The sequence below is a fragment of the Sarcophilus harrisii genome, chromosome 2 (assembly GCF_902635505.1).
Source record: "Sarcophilus harrisii chromosome 2, mSarHar1.11, whole genome shotgun sequence".
In the NCBI taxonomy this organism is placed as follows: domain Eukaryota; kingdom Metazoa; phylum Chordata; class Mammalia; order Dasyuromorphia; family Dasyuridae; genus Sarcophilus; species Sarcophilus harrisii.
The window spans coordinates 330164669-330179789 of NC_045427.1; the positions used below are offsets into that span (position 1 = coordinate 330164669).

The following is a 15121-nucleotide window of genomic DNA, read 5'->3' on the forward strand; positions in this document are numbered from 1 at the left end:
CTTAATTTTTTCAGTAAAATATGAGTCAAGGTTGTCAGTTGACAAGAGTGGGAGGAAGAAGAACCAAGGAATATTTGAAGAGGGGTGAAAAAGTTTGAAAAGAATGCTATGGTAGGTGCAATAATGAGTTAATCAGGAAGATGAAACAGGATATCCTTTTATCACATAAGTTTTCAATTAATATATGATTTCATGATTTTCTCCACCTACACAGGAATGAAGACAAATCAGGTAGGAGTGATCCAAGGTTGTGGCTTGGAAGAGCAAGAGGCTATATGATAAGGGGAACAAGAATTCAAGAGAAGTGAACAGTGTGGAGTTTACCAAGGGATCAAGACAGGTTAAAAAGAGTATAGCTAAGAATGGGGTGACATCCCATGAGAGAAATGACAGGTAAGGGATTGAATGTCATGCTGTTGACAAAGAGTAAAGTTTTTTGGAAGACAAAGGGAGAAATGGAATAGCAATAGATTTTTTATCAGATAAGGAAATTTCAGAGTTCATGAATGTGAAATTAGTCAATATGTAGGTGACAGAAAGATCAAGAATATGACCATCTTTGTGGGAGGGTAAAGATCATGGGAAATGAGATTAGGGTATTTGTATCAATATTTGTGTGTTGAAGTGCCCTAATATAAGAACAGAAGTTGGGGGTTAGAGAAAGAATGTAATATAGGCACTAAAAGAAAAGAGAAGAACAAAAAGCTAGCAGAATTTTGATCAGGTACTAGATACTATTTGAGTGAACCTCAAACAAGGAATGGTTGCTGAGTGATAAGAGTACAAGAAGAATCTGTAAGTGAGAATGGGGAGGAGGAAATAGTACAACTCCTATCTGAGGGAATGAGTAAAAATAAAGTCAATATTGGAATAAATAGCCATGGTTTCAGTAAGTCAGGAGAAGAAAGAAAGGGTTGGGTAGTTCTGAAATGGGACACTGGGATGAGAGGGTGTGTTAAGAAACATGGGGATAAAGGATTAGGTAACACTGGAATAGAATAAGAAGTCTAAATTATGAGAGGGTTCAGAATCAATGGAATGGGGACAGTATGATCAGAGAAAGTTCATCAAACATTAAGGAAAGATTTTATATGATATTTTCAATGCCTGTATGAGTCTGGTCTCATTATGGAGATCACCTCATTCTAGCCTGTCAGAATAAAAATAAGGAACAGATCCAGCTTCCATACATTAATGTGGAAAGAGCCAAGAGATAGATATGCATTGTTCAGAGCAGTGAGATACACATGAGGAAACAGGACCAGTTCTACAAACAAGATCAATAAAAGAGCAGGAAGGCTGAAATGAAGCCATCTTCAACATAACACTGAGCACTGTTAACATAACACTGAGCAGGGAATAGAAAAAAAACACAGAATGAAGATTGTGCAAGGATAATGGACAGAGAGGGGCTATCACTAGCAACCTTGCCACCCGATGACTTTCACTGGTCCTCAGGAAACTAAGAGAGAAGCCAGGGATTAAAGTAATAATCCTAGCAACGTCATCCAGAACACTAAAAGTAGCAGCTTCCAAATTATAAATGGGATAAACCTAAAAGAGGTCTGCCAATCCAACCAAAGAGGACAGGAAGCAGAAGTTTTGAATCCCAGAACTAAGCCTAGAAATATAAACACACATACACACACACACACACACACACACACACACACCACAAGGAAGAAATATTATAAATTGAGAGAAACCCAAGAAGTCTGCCCAAAAGAAGAATTACTACAAAACAAGCACAAATAGTCATAGAGAAAAGAAAGGCTTAGTTAAAAGAAATCCAGCAATGTCCAGAATAAATTAATCAAGAAATAAAATATATAATCAAGAGATATATATAAAAATATATATAATCGAGAGATAAAATATAAAGAATGTAAATTAAGATATGAAGGAAAATCAAGAATAAGAATGAATAGCTTTTGAGGAAGAAAGCTATACCAATTAAAAGACTACTTGAAAAATAGACTGGACCACACAAACTCAAAGATTTAATAAGATAGTAACAAATACCAGGACAAAGTAAAAAGACTGAAATGTTAGGAAAACATTTGTTATACATGGAAAACAAGTTGAAAAGATATATTTAACCATGACCAAACCAAAAAAAAATCTGTACATTGCATTTTAATTTATTTTTCTTCAAGTCCTTTTCTTTTTTTCCTTTCCTTTCCTTTATCTCTCTTTATTTGTTTTCTTCCTTAAGATGTAAAAACAGTAAACATAAAAATAGAATCTATTACTGAAAGAAATTGCAAATTAAAAACACTCAGTAGTTATGTAGGACCAAAAGCCTCTAGATCAAAGAAGTCATAATAAAAAGGGGGGGGGGGTTCAAAGAATATAAGTATCAGGGTTCCTGATAATCTTATCCGGATTAGGCTACAACCACTAAAAGAGAAGAAATCTTGAAATAGAATATTACAAAAGGCAAAATATCCAAAATGACAAAGAAGTACAAGGCAAGAGTTATCAGGCTAAAAATGAGGATGAGGACTGTTAGAGACTTTCCTTCTGAAAACTGCCATGTATGCCATATCAGCTGGTAGGGTGGACCCAGGAAGTAAAAAGGAGCTTGGCCTCTGAGGCAGAAGGTTGTGTCTTACAGTGTTAGATATTTTCTTAGGATGCCGCACTAACTTCAGGTGTCTTCCTTCTGTGGATCCACCTATGCAGTGCTGAGTGGGCTAAACACTAGGTAATCCCAGAGGAGAGTGAATATAAATGGCCAGCTTTGCCATAGGCAAGAGAAGGATGAGGAGAGAAGTAGAGAGAGGCAGAGATGTAGAGAGATTCAGAGAAGCAGAGGGAAAGGCGCAGAGATATACATACACATGCTCTTGCTTCCTGCTAACCCCTGCTGAGATTACCAATAAAGAAAGGTTGTTTGGCCCTTTAACATCGGTCTCATCTTCATGTCTATCAGGAGAAGATTGGTATGTATGATCCCGGCAATCAGTAACCCCTTGGTGGGAGCTTACAAGGACAAGTCTGAAGAATACAAGAAGGATGAGAAGGAAGAAGAGGAGGATAATGATAATGATGATAACTTCATTTTACATAGTAATATGTAATGATAACTTCATTTTATGTAGTGCTTTAAAATTTGCAAAACGTATTACATACATTATCTTACATGAGAAAATGTAAATGGTATCATTAATGTAATGTATGAATAGAAAAAAGTTTTTCACAAAGAATAATCAATGGACAGATCACTTGTAGTGTTTGTGTGTGTGTGTGTGTGTGTGTGTGTGTGTGTATGTGTGTGTGTGTGTGTGTGTGTGTGTGTCTAAAATAAAAAGAAGATCCTCAGGATACTGAATGTACACTCAGTAGCAGAATTACAAAAGGACATGACTAAAAAAAAATATAGGAGTAACAGGTTAATTAGCATCTGCAATGCTGGAACAAGTAGCTACATGAATAAGATGACAAATCTATTTAAGATATTAAATATACTTTACCTGGTAAGAGAAACAATTATTAGCAATTTTGGCCAAAGCAATCCTTTGAGCCTGTGTCTACAAAAACTATTATATTCTTTTTCATCATAACTAACAACTTGGAAACACATATCCCCTTAAATATAATTTGGATTATTTTATTATAATATATATATATATATATTATATATTTTATTTTATATTTTTATAATATAATTTTATTATATTATTATAATATAATATATTTTATTTATTATAATATAAATTATATTTATCAAATTTCCATCAGTGAAATTAAACTTAAAATAAGAACTAGTTTGAATCTTGGCTATAATACACATTAATCATGTGACTAAAGCTAAGGCACTAAACTTTTCTGAATTTTAATTTCTTTATCAATTCATCTTGTATCAATAATACTTTTATTAATTACCTCATAGGGTTATGGAGGAAAGTCCTTTGGAAATCACAAATGGTTTATAATAACTATGTAATGAATTACTCTTAACAGCTCTGATAAACACCATTTTTTCAATGCAGTGATAAAATTGTTCCTTTATACATACATACATAAACATACAAGGTGTTCCTTGTAACTTGGATAAACTGCAGATTCTAAGACTTACTATGAGGCAGAGCCAAGACAGTGAAAGTAGACAGGTCTTTGTCCTCAGCTCTTCCTGGCTGAGATCAAACATCTAAACAGATGACAGAACCTACAAACATTTGGAGTTTAACAAAATTTCCAGTAGAAGATATTTTGGAAGAACTTCAGGAAAGGTTTGTCTCAATTGGTCATCAGGGAAGGCAGCCATACCAGGCAGAGGGCAAGGAGGCCTAGGACTGATAGACCTCCACTAGTCGAGGGAACAGTAGTAAACTTTTAGCCAAAATACAGCAGTGTTGGTTACTCTGTTCTGGTTCAGAAGCCAGTGAATCAGCAGACTAGCTGAGAGACCTCCAACACAACTGCAGAAGGCAAATAGAAGACTCCCCAAACCCAAGCATAAGCAGAACTTAGCCACTCACCCAGCAACAGAAGGAAGCCAGCAGTACTGGCCTTAGAGCAGGATGAAGCCCTATTTCCTGTAGAGGAAGCTTGGAACAATATCCCCTTTGACCTAAAAGCAGACTTCAACCTTTAAAAATGAAAAAAGTGCAAAAAAAAAAAAAAAAAAAAAATCTGACAGGAGAGAACAGACCTCAAAACCCAAGGACACTAAAGGCAAAATATCTCCAGATGAAACCTCAAAAGGTGATGTGAATTGCTCTCATATCTCAAAAGGCTCTTTTGGAAGAATTGAAAAAGGATTTTAAAAGAGAGTTTAAAAGAAAAAAGGGGAAAGGAAATGAGAGCTTTGGAAAGTGAAACAGAAACTGTCTGAAGAAAATAACTCCTTAAAAAAATTGATGAAATGGAAAAAGAAAACAATTCCGAAAAACAGAATTGGTGGAGAAATAGAAACAAACAATAACTCCTTAAAATATAGAATTGGTGGAATAGAAAAAAAAAATCTAATGAACAAAACAACACATTTAAAAGTTCAATTGGCCAAATGCAAAAGAAGGTAAAAAAGCTAATTAGAAAGAAATTCACTGAAAATCAGAATTGAAAAAAATGGAGTGAATGATTCAATGAACCATCAAGAATCAATCAAACAAAACCAAAAAAATGAAAAAATAGAAGAAAATGTAAAATTCCTCATTAGAAAAATAACTGATCTGGAAAACAGATCCAGGAGAGACAATCTAAGAATTACTGGACTACCTGAAAACCATGATGAAAAAAAAAAGCCTACACAACATCTTCATCAAGAGAAAACTGCCCTGATGTCCTAGAACCAGAGAATAAAATAGCCATCAAAAAAATTCACCAATCAGCTCCTGAAAATGATACTCCAAAGAAGATTGTAGCTATATTTCAGAATTATCAGTTCAAAGAGAAAATACTACAAGCAGCCAGAAAGAAACAATTCAAATATCAAGGAGCCACAATTAGGATTACCTAGGACTTAGCTGCTTCCACTTTAAAGGACTGAAGGGCCTGGAATGTCATTCCCGAGGGGCAAAGGAGTTTGGACTGCAGCCAAGAATCAATTATCCAGCAAAATTAAGCATAATCTTTCAGGGAAAAAAAAGACATTCAATGAAATAGGAGATTTTCATTTTTTCTTGATGAAAAGAGCAGACCTGAATAGAAAATCTGATTTTCAAATTGAGAACTCAAGAGAAGTATAAAAGGAGCAAAAAGGGAAGGAAAAAAGCTGGGGTTTTTTTAAAGATTAAAATGTTTACATCCCTAAATGGGAAGATGATATGTTGAATCCTTGAGAACTGTATCTTTGTTAGGGGTATACTTAGAGAGTGTAGGCATAATTTGATTTTATTGTGATGATATAAAAATTAACTAGGGATGGAAAAGGGAATAGACTAGAAGAAGACGAAAGGGGAGGTAACTAAAAACATGAAGAGACAAAAAAGATCTATTACAATTGAGGGAAGGGAGAGAGGGGCAGCACTGTGTGAACTTTAATCTCACTTAATTTGGCTCAAAGAGAGAATATTAGATATATTTAATTTGATAGAAAAACTTGTCTTACTCTATAGGGATGTAGGAGGGAAAGAGGAAAGGAAAAGGGGAGGCTAACAGAAGGAAGAACAGAAGTAGAAAGGGAAAGAAATAAGAAAGGATGAAGGGACTATAAAAGGGGGAGGACAGATTAAGGGATATGGTGGTCAGAAGCAAAACATTGAGAAGAGAAAGGGGGAAAGGAAAGAGAAAAGTATAGCTTGGGGAAAATAAGATGGCAGGAAATACAGAGTTAGTAATTTTAACAGTGAATGTGAATGGAATGAACTGTCCCATAAAACAGATGCTGACAGCAATAGAGTTTAATCTATAATCCTACATTTAAAGCAGAGTAAAATACACAAAATAAAGGTAAAGGGCTGGAACGAATTTATTACGTTTCAATTGAAGTTAAAAAAAAAAAAACCTAGGTAATGCAGAGGATAGAGCACCAGCCCTCAAGTCAGGAGGACCTGAGTTTAAATCTGGCCTCACACACTTCACACTTGCTAGTTGTATATCCCTGGGCAAGTCACTTAAACTCCAGTTGCCTTAGGAAAACAAACAAACAAACAAACAAACAAAAAAAAAACAGGGGTAGTGATCCTGATCTCAAATCAAGCAAAAGCAAAAATAGATCCAATTAAAAGAGATAAAAAAAGGAAACTACATTTTGCTAAAGGGTAACATAGATAATGAAGTGATATCAATACTAAACATATATGCATCAAGTGATACACCATCCAAATTCCTAGAGGAAAAGTTAGTCACAAGAAGAAAGAGACAGCAAAATTATACTAGTGAGGGGTTCCCCCCCCTCTATCAGAACTAGATAAATAGAACCATAAAATGAATCATATGAATAATAAAGAAGTAAAGGAGATAAACAGAATTTTAGAAAATTTAAATATGACAGATCTTTGGAGAAAATTGAATAGGGACAGAAAGAAAAATACTTTTTTCTCAGCAGTACATGAACCTACACAAAAACTGACCATGTATTAAAGCATAAAAACCTCAAAATCAAATGCAAAAAGAATAGTATATGCATCTTTCTCAGATCATGATACAATCAAATTTACATATAGTAAAGGGCTTGGGAAAAATAATTCAAAAATTAATTGGAAACTAAATAATCTAATCCTAAAGAATGAGTGGGTGACATGTGTGCAAAAATGTCTTTGCAGTGGCAAGAAACTAGAAACTGAATGGATGCCCATCAGTTGGAGAATGGCTGAATAAGTTATAGTATATGAATGTTAATGGAATATTATTGTTCTATAAGAAACAATCAGGAGGATGATTTTAGAGAGGCCTGGAGAGACTTACATGAACTGTTGCTAATTAAAATGAGCAGAACCAGGAGATCACTGTACATGGCAACATCAATATTATAGGATGATCAATTCTGATCAACATGACTCTCTCTAACAATGAGATGATTAATGCCAGTTCCAATGATCTTGTGAAAAAGAGAGCCATCTATACCCAGAGAGAGAGCTATGAGAACTGAATGTGGATCATAACATAGAATTCTCACTCTTGTTTTTCACTTGCATTTTGTTTTCTTACTCATTTTCTTTCCTTTTTGATCTGATTTTTCTTGGGCAACAAGAGAATTGTTTAAATATGTTTACACATATTGGATTTAACATATATTTTAACATGTATAATATATACTGGATTGCTTGCCATCTAGGGAAGGGGAAAATCTGAAACACAAGGCTATGCAAGGGGCAATGTTGAAAAATTATCTGTGCATATGTTTTGAAAATAAAAAGCTTTAATGAAAAAATTTAAATTTAAAAAGAATGAGTGGGTGAATAAATCATAGACACAATTGATAATTTCATCCAAGAGAAAGATAATACTGAGACAGCACATCAAAATTTATATAATGCAGCCAGAGCATTCTTGGGGAAAATTTAATATCTCTTATAGAGAAAGAAAAGATCAATAAACTATGCATGCAACTAAAAAAGCTTAAAAAAAAAAGAAGCAACTAAAAACTCCCAATTAAATACCAAATTTGAAATTCTGAAAATAAAAGGAGAGATTAATAAAACTATAATAATCTAGTATTTGATAAACTCAAACACTCCAACTTTGGGGATAAGAACTCACTATTTGACAAAAATTGCTGGGAAAATTAGAAAAAAGTATGGCAGAAATTAGGCACTGACCAATACCTAACACCCTACCTAGATAAGGTTGAAATGGGTTCATGATTTAGATGTAAAGACTGATACTATAAACAAATTAGAAGAGCAAAAAAATAGTTTATCTTTCAGATCTGTGGAGGAGGAAGGAATTTGTAGTCAAAGAAGAACTAGAATATATTATGAGATACAAAATGGATAATTTTGATTTTATTAAGTTTAAAAAGGTTTGGTACAAACAAAACCAATGCAAACAGGATTAGAAGGGAAGCAGAAAGCTGAGAAAAAATTTCACATCCAAAGGTTCTGATAAAGGCCTCATTTCTAAAACATATTTATTATTTACATATTTACATATTATTAACAGAATTTATAAGAACACAAGCTTTTCTCCAAATGATAAATAATCAAAGGATATGAATAGGCAATTTTCAGATGAAAAAATTAAAGCCATTTCTAGTCATATGAAAAAATGCTCTAAAGCACTATTAATAAGAGAAATGTAAATTAAGACAGCTCTAAGGTACCACTTCACACCTCTCAGAGGCTAAAATGACAGGAAAAGATAATGATAAATGTTAGAGGGGATATGGAAAAACTGGGACAGTACATTGCTGGGAGCGTTGTGAACTGATCCCCCACCATCCTGAAGAGCAATATGGAACTGTGCCCAAAGGGCTATCATAATGATCCAGCAGTGTTTCTACTGGGCCTGTATCGCCAAGAGATCATAAAAAACAGAGAATGACCCATATCTACAAAAATGTTTGTGGCAGCCCTTTTTATAGTGGCAATAAACTGTAAACTGAGTGGATGCACATCAGTTGGAGAATGGCTGAATAAGTTATGGTATATGAATGTTATGGAATATTATTGTTCTATAAGAAATGATCAGCAGGATGATTTCAGAAAGGTCTGGAAAGACTTACATGAAATGACGCTAAGTGAAATGAGCAGAACCAGGAGATCATTGTACATAGCAACAAGAAGATTATATGATGATCAATTCTGATGGACGTGACTGTTTTTAACAAGATGATTGAGGCAATACAATAGAGTTGTGGTGGAGAGAGCCATCTGCATCCAGAGAGAGGACTATGGCGATAATGTGAATCACAACATAGCATTTTCACTCTTTTTGTCATTTGCTTGCTTTTTGTTTTCTTTCTTTTTTTTTCTTTTTGATCTTATTTTTCTTGCTAGTATGATGATTATGGAAATACATATAGAAGAATTGCACATATTTAAGAAAAAAGATTGTAGTAACCTATTCTTAGATTTCAGTGATGAAAAATGATAAAAAGAAATCAATAAATATGACCAGAACTTCAAGATGATGGAGAATAAGACATATCTACCACACTTCTCTCCTCTAACTAGAAATACAGTAATGTGCAGAATGTTATATTTACTCCATAAGATGGGTTTTGCTCAATTATTTTTCTATGACAAATGATTTATTTGGACCCTGATATTTTTCTCATCATATAAATTTGTAGAGATTCTATAGTTTACCATTCCTCTTTTGCATATTTGGGGATCAATCCTTTGAAAAAAACAAGGTCCTGGAAACCAGGAACATCTCAGATCATGAGGAAGATCTGAAGTCCACTTCAATAGAGGGGAGGGATGATGGATCCTTTTTAATAAAGTGCCATTGGCTCAGAACTTTGCCTCAGTGATTTTTCTTACAAATTAGGCAGTTATGCTCCCTATATTTCTTTTATTATGAAGGACATTTGGGAGGATATATAACAAAACCATTTAATAAAAACATATATTACAGATATACAAATTAGTTACATATATATTGATAATTTTGGGGAAAAAATAAAAAGCTAATTGTTGGAATCCTTACAAACTCATTTGAGTTGATAGAGACAATAATTATCTAATTTAGCATGGTTCAGTATGATTGATCTGATCTTACAAGGAGATGTTATGGGCCAGAACTTGAAACAAGGTACTAAGTGGAACTGATAGAAACAATGTTTGTATTCACACCTTTAGAGAGTTCATATAAGCAAGAAGCTCTCAGGGCCAGGAGGCACTCTGGGACAGACACAGAGGCACTGTGGGACAGACACAGAGCACTCTGGGAGAAAGCCTACAATCCCACTCTCAGAGGAGGAGTCAACCTTTTACACCAAGCATAAAAAGAGCTTCAGTGAGTCAGTCAGAGTCAGTTCCGAACTGGAACATTGCCAAGAATCAGAGAGGAGCACTCTGGGACAGACACAGAGCACTCTGGGAGATTGAGAGCCAGAAGCCCTCCCTCGGAGGCAAGACAGATTCATTCCAACTTTCACCTTGGTGTTGTCTGGAGATATTTGGAAGAAGAGGAGCCAAAGCTGGCAGAGGCAAAGGACAAACCTGCAAGAGCTCTTGGAGAAATAAACGTTTAGATTTTATCAGCTGGCTGTATTTGAGGTGATTATTGATCTGAACCGAAACTAAGGCTGCCTCCAGAAAACCTCCACGAGAAACCTACTCCCAGAGAGAACCATTATATTTTAAGGAAGAGAACACCACAGCTAATGTGTCCAAAGAAGCCTGTACTAATCCCAGAGAGTCTCACTGTTTACACTTCTAATGTTAAATTCTCCCCCCCCTCCCCCCAGGCAATTGAGGTTAAATGACTTGCCCAGGGTCACACAACTAGGAAATGTTTAGTGTCTGAGACCAGATTTGAACTCAGGTACTCCTGATTTCAGAGCTGATACTCTATCCACTGTGCCACTTAGCTGCCCCAGTATGTTCTTTTTCTACATCTATTTCCATCTCTGACAAAAATTCTCAACATGATCATCTTTTTTTAAACCATTTGGTATAAAGATTATTTTAATATCATTAATGGGGTAAGGAACCACAGTGACAATCTACCAGTCCGCTATGACAATAGATCATTTTTAACAATAGGCAATATGTATTCATCAACAACTATAACATTTTCTCCTCAGTTCCTTCAAAATGTTTGATTTGCTTAATCCTAGTAATTAAACTATGATAGGTTTGTAAATTAAATCTAGAATAATGTTTCTGAACTTTAAATTCACTATAACTTTTATTGATACACAAAAGAGGATAACCAAAAGAGCATTTAAGCTATTTTGAGTACAAACAAAATATAAAAAATAAATATAGCAACAGGGAAAACAACAATAATAATAATATGATAGATAAGGCAAGGACAACAAATAACAAAAAGGTAGAAGCATTCAATTCTTATTTTGTTTCCACATGTTCACCAAAAAAAATAATCTTTGTAGTCCTTTTTGTTTGTGACTCTTATTTTATCTCCCTTTGACTTAGAAAGGGGCTCACCAGAACAAGGAATAGTTTACCTGTCATATCTTTGGAGAAGGGAGTAATTGATGGCCAAACAAAGAAATAGAGAACATTATGAAATGCAAAATTAACAATTCTGATTATATTAAATTTAAAAAGTTTTGTACAAAATCCCCAATTGATAAATGGTCAAAGGATATGAACAATATTCATACAAAGAAATTAAAACCATTTCTAGTCACATGAAAAAATATCTAAATCACTATTGATGAGAAAAATGCAAATTAAAACAACTCTGAGGATCACCTCAGAGTTATCAGATTGGCTAAGATGACAGAAAAAGATAATGATAAATATTTGAGACAATGTGGAAGATACACTGTTGGTGGAGTTGTGAACTGATCCAACTATTCTGGAGAATAATTTGGAACTATGTTCAAAAAATTAAAAAAAAAACCTCTTCATACCCTTTATCTAATGTGTATCCCAAAGAGATCATAAGAAATGGAAAAGAAACTGTACACCCAAAAATATAGGTAGCAGTTCTTTCTACATTGACAAGGAATTGGAAATTGAGTGGATGTCCATCAACTGGAAAGTAGCAGAACAAGTTGTGGCATATGAATGGAATGGTATACTATTGGTCTTATAAATGATAAGTAAACAGATTTCAGAAAAAAACTGGAAAGATTCATGAACTGATGCTGGATAAAGGAAGCATTATGTGATAATCACCTATGATAGATTTAACTCTTCTCAGCAATACAATGATCCAAAACAATTCTAATAGATTAATAATACAAAATGCCATCTATATCCAGAGAAAGAAACAGGGAGACTGAAATAAAGATCCAAACATACTAGTTTTACTTTCTTTTTTGTTTTTTTTCTCGTGGTTTATCCCTTTTGTTCTGATTTTTTTTCACAAGATGACTAATGTGGAAAAATACTTAACATGATATTAAATGTATAAACTATATCAGATTGTTTACTATCTTGGGGAGAGAGGAGAAAAGGGAGAGGGAGAAAAATTTAGAATTCAAAATCTTACAAAAATGATTATTGAAAACTATCTTTAGGTATAACTAGGAAAAAATACTATTAAGTGGAAAAATAAGGCTCTCTCCAGTTTCTTCCACCTCAGAAGTAATGGCAATTATCAGCACATAACACTGCTATCATATTTTTGCTCTAGGTACATCTAATCCTGAATCAAAAGTCCTTAGATGCTACTTCCCTTTCAGCTTCCTTCCCTGATGTGACTAGAGTCAACCTTGAGGAAGACAATCAGGATAATGCAGAGACTGGATATCATGTCATGTGAAGATTAGTTGAAGGAAATGGGTAATGCTTTAGTCTAGACAAGAGAAAACTAAAAATTGTCCCAAAAGAAGGTAATAATTCCATGAAAAATAAAGAAATATTAAAACAATGTCAAAAGATTAGATACAAATAAAACATAATGTGAAGTATTTAATAGGGAAAAACTATGATCTAGAAAACAGATTGAGAAAAAATGATTTTGAGAATCACTTTTTGAAAAAGACTTCTTGAAAACTTATGACCAAAAATTGAACTTAGACATCCTTTTTCAAGAAAACGTTAGGGGAGAAGATTCTGGGAAGATGAGAGTATGTTGGAAAATTCCAAGCTCTCCAGATTTCCCCCACAAACAAAACAAAATTATGCCTCAGAGCAAACATAGACCAATGAAAAAGAAATAAAACAGGGTCAGAACAGGGGTCCTCCTGGAATAACCTAAGAAGACCCAAAGAAAGATCCCAGCACCAAGATTTAACTGGGTATAAAGTGAAAATACCTCCAGGCTAGCTCCCCAGAAAAAGCAAGCAGGGAGCCTTGGTGCTAGCTAGATTCAAGGTAACCTCAGCCAGAACTACAGGAGCTTTCACCTCCAGGACAGGCAGGGGAATTGGGAAGAGTGAGAGAACTTCATATGATAAAGAAAGGAAAGAAAGAAAGGAAAGAAAGAAAGAAAGAAAGAAAGAAAGAAAGAAAGAAAGAAAGAAAGAAAGAAAGAAAGAAAGAAAGAAAGAAAGAAAGAAAAGAAAGAAAGAAAGAAAGAAAAGGGAAAAAGAAGGAAGGAAAAAAGAAAAGAAAGAGAAGGAAGAGAGGGAGGGAAAGAGGGAGGAAGGAAGGAAGGAAGGAAGAAATGAAAATTAAAGTTGGGCAAGGGGCAGCCAGAGAAACTATAAGAAACTAAGAAACAACAAAACAAAATATAAAGAATGAAAAAATAGAAGAGAATATGAAATATCTTATAAGAAAACAAGAGATCTGAAGAGCAGAGCAAGAAGAGAAAAACCTAAGAATAATTGGACTATCTGAAAGCTGTGACCAAAATCAATAAGGACAAATTGTTTATGTTTTATAGGTGGAAATATAAACCACAAGTTAGGATTGACATAAGTAACTGGGTACTCCCCCAAAAAAAATACTGGGGCAGAGCTGAGCATGATTTCACAACCACTTTGGAAAACAACTTGGAATTAATCTCAGCCTTTGACCCAGAGATTCTGTTACTGGGTTTATGCCCCAAAAAAGCTATCAATAAAAAGAAAGCCCCCATGTACACTAAAATATTTGTAACAGAATATTTGTAATAGCAAAGAAATGGAAGAAATGAAAATTAAAGTTGGGCAAGGGGCAGCCAGATATATAATAAAAACATATTTTAAAAAGAGAGCTAGATGAATACATTTTTAGTTTAGAAAACTACTTCCCAAAACAGATACGGGCATTGCACATATCATAATCAATAACTTGTAAATAATGGGGGGAAATTCTCAAAGCCAAATTTAAGTGAAATTAAGACAATTTTAAAAAGTAACGAATTATTTTTTATTTGTACTTACAAGAGAGCATTAGCTATAATGGCATTCACGTCAAACAAAGCATCAGTGGGGAATTCTCTGAGTAATATATTACCTCTGTCAAAAAAAAAAAATATTCTATGAAAATGACAGATCATATCCTAAAGAATATTATGTTATTTGAATCACTAAAATGGTATGTAACACTTATTTTTTAACTTTTGTGAATAAAATAATTTCTAGTGTTCTATTGATATAGAATAGAATCTTAAATCTACTTAATGTCATAGATTTAGAACATAGACTTAGAGGCCAACAAGTACTAAGAGATTTAAGATAAGAAATTGTCAGAAGAAAACTTGCATCAACATATAATACAAAACATTCATATATTGTTAACAAAATATTAAGTTCAACTGAAAAAACATTAAATGTCTGCTCTCTACAAAACAATATGCTAAAGAATATGTTTAGATGAATTATGTTGCATGGCAAATTTCTGAAAAGTCAGACACTGCACACCCATTAACTAAGTCAAAAATTATTGTTGTCTGCAGACTAGTTCCTAAAAAGGAATGACGTTTTGCTTTAGATATTTAAAAAGTTATGTCATATTCTCTTTTCAAAGATGAAGATGAAGATGTTGATCTTCATTTCCCACTCCATTGCACATGATTTCATCATGCCTCCACAGTAGGTACCTTCCCTTCCTCTTCTCAACTGTTCTCACTTTTCACTTTACTTTTTGTGTGTCTTACCTTACTAGGTTCCTTGAGGTCAAGAACTGTCTTTTTCATTTTTTGTATCCTCAACATTTAG

At 33.9% G+C, this 15121-nt stretch overlaps 1 protein-coding gene across 3 annotated transcripts in view; it reads right to left on the reverse strand.

The window, feature by feature from the left end:
• TXNDC16 (thioredoxin domain containing 16) overlaps nt 1-15121 on the reverse strand; it is a 123768-nt gene that overhangs the window by 82363 nt on the left and 26284 nt on the right. For all 3 annotated transcript variants that reach the window (XM_031952834.1, XM_031952835.1, XM_031952833.1), the window contains exon 6: nt 14345-14419. In XM_031952834.1, the coding sequence (XP_031808694.1) occupies nt 14345-14419 (75 nt within the window). The remainder of the gene's footprint in view (nt 1-14344; nt 14420-15121) is intronic.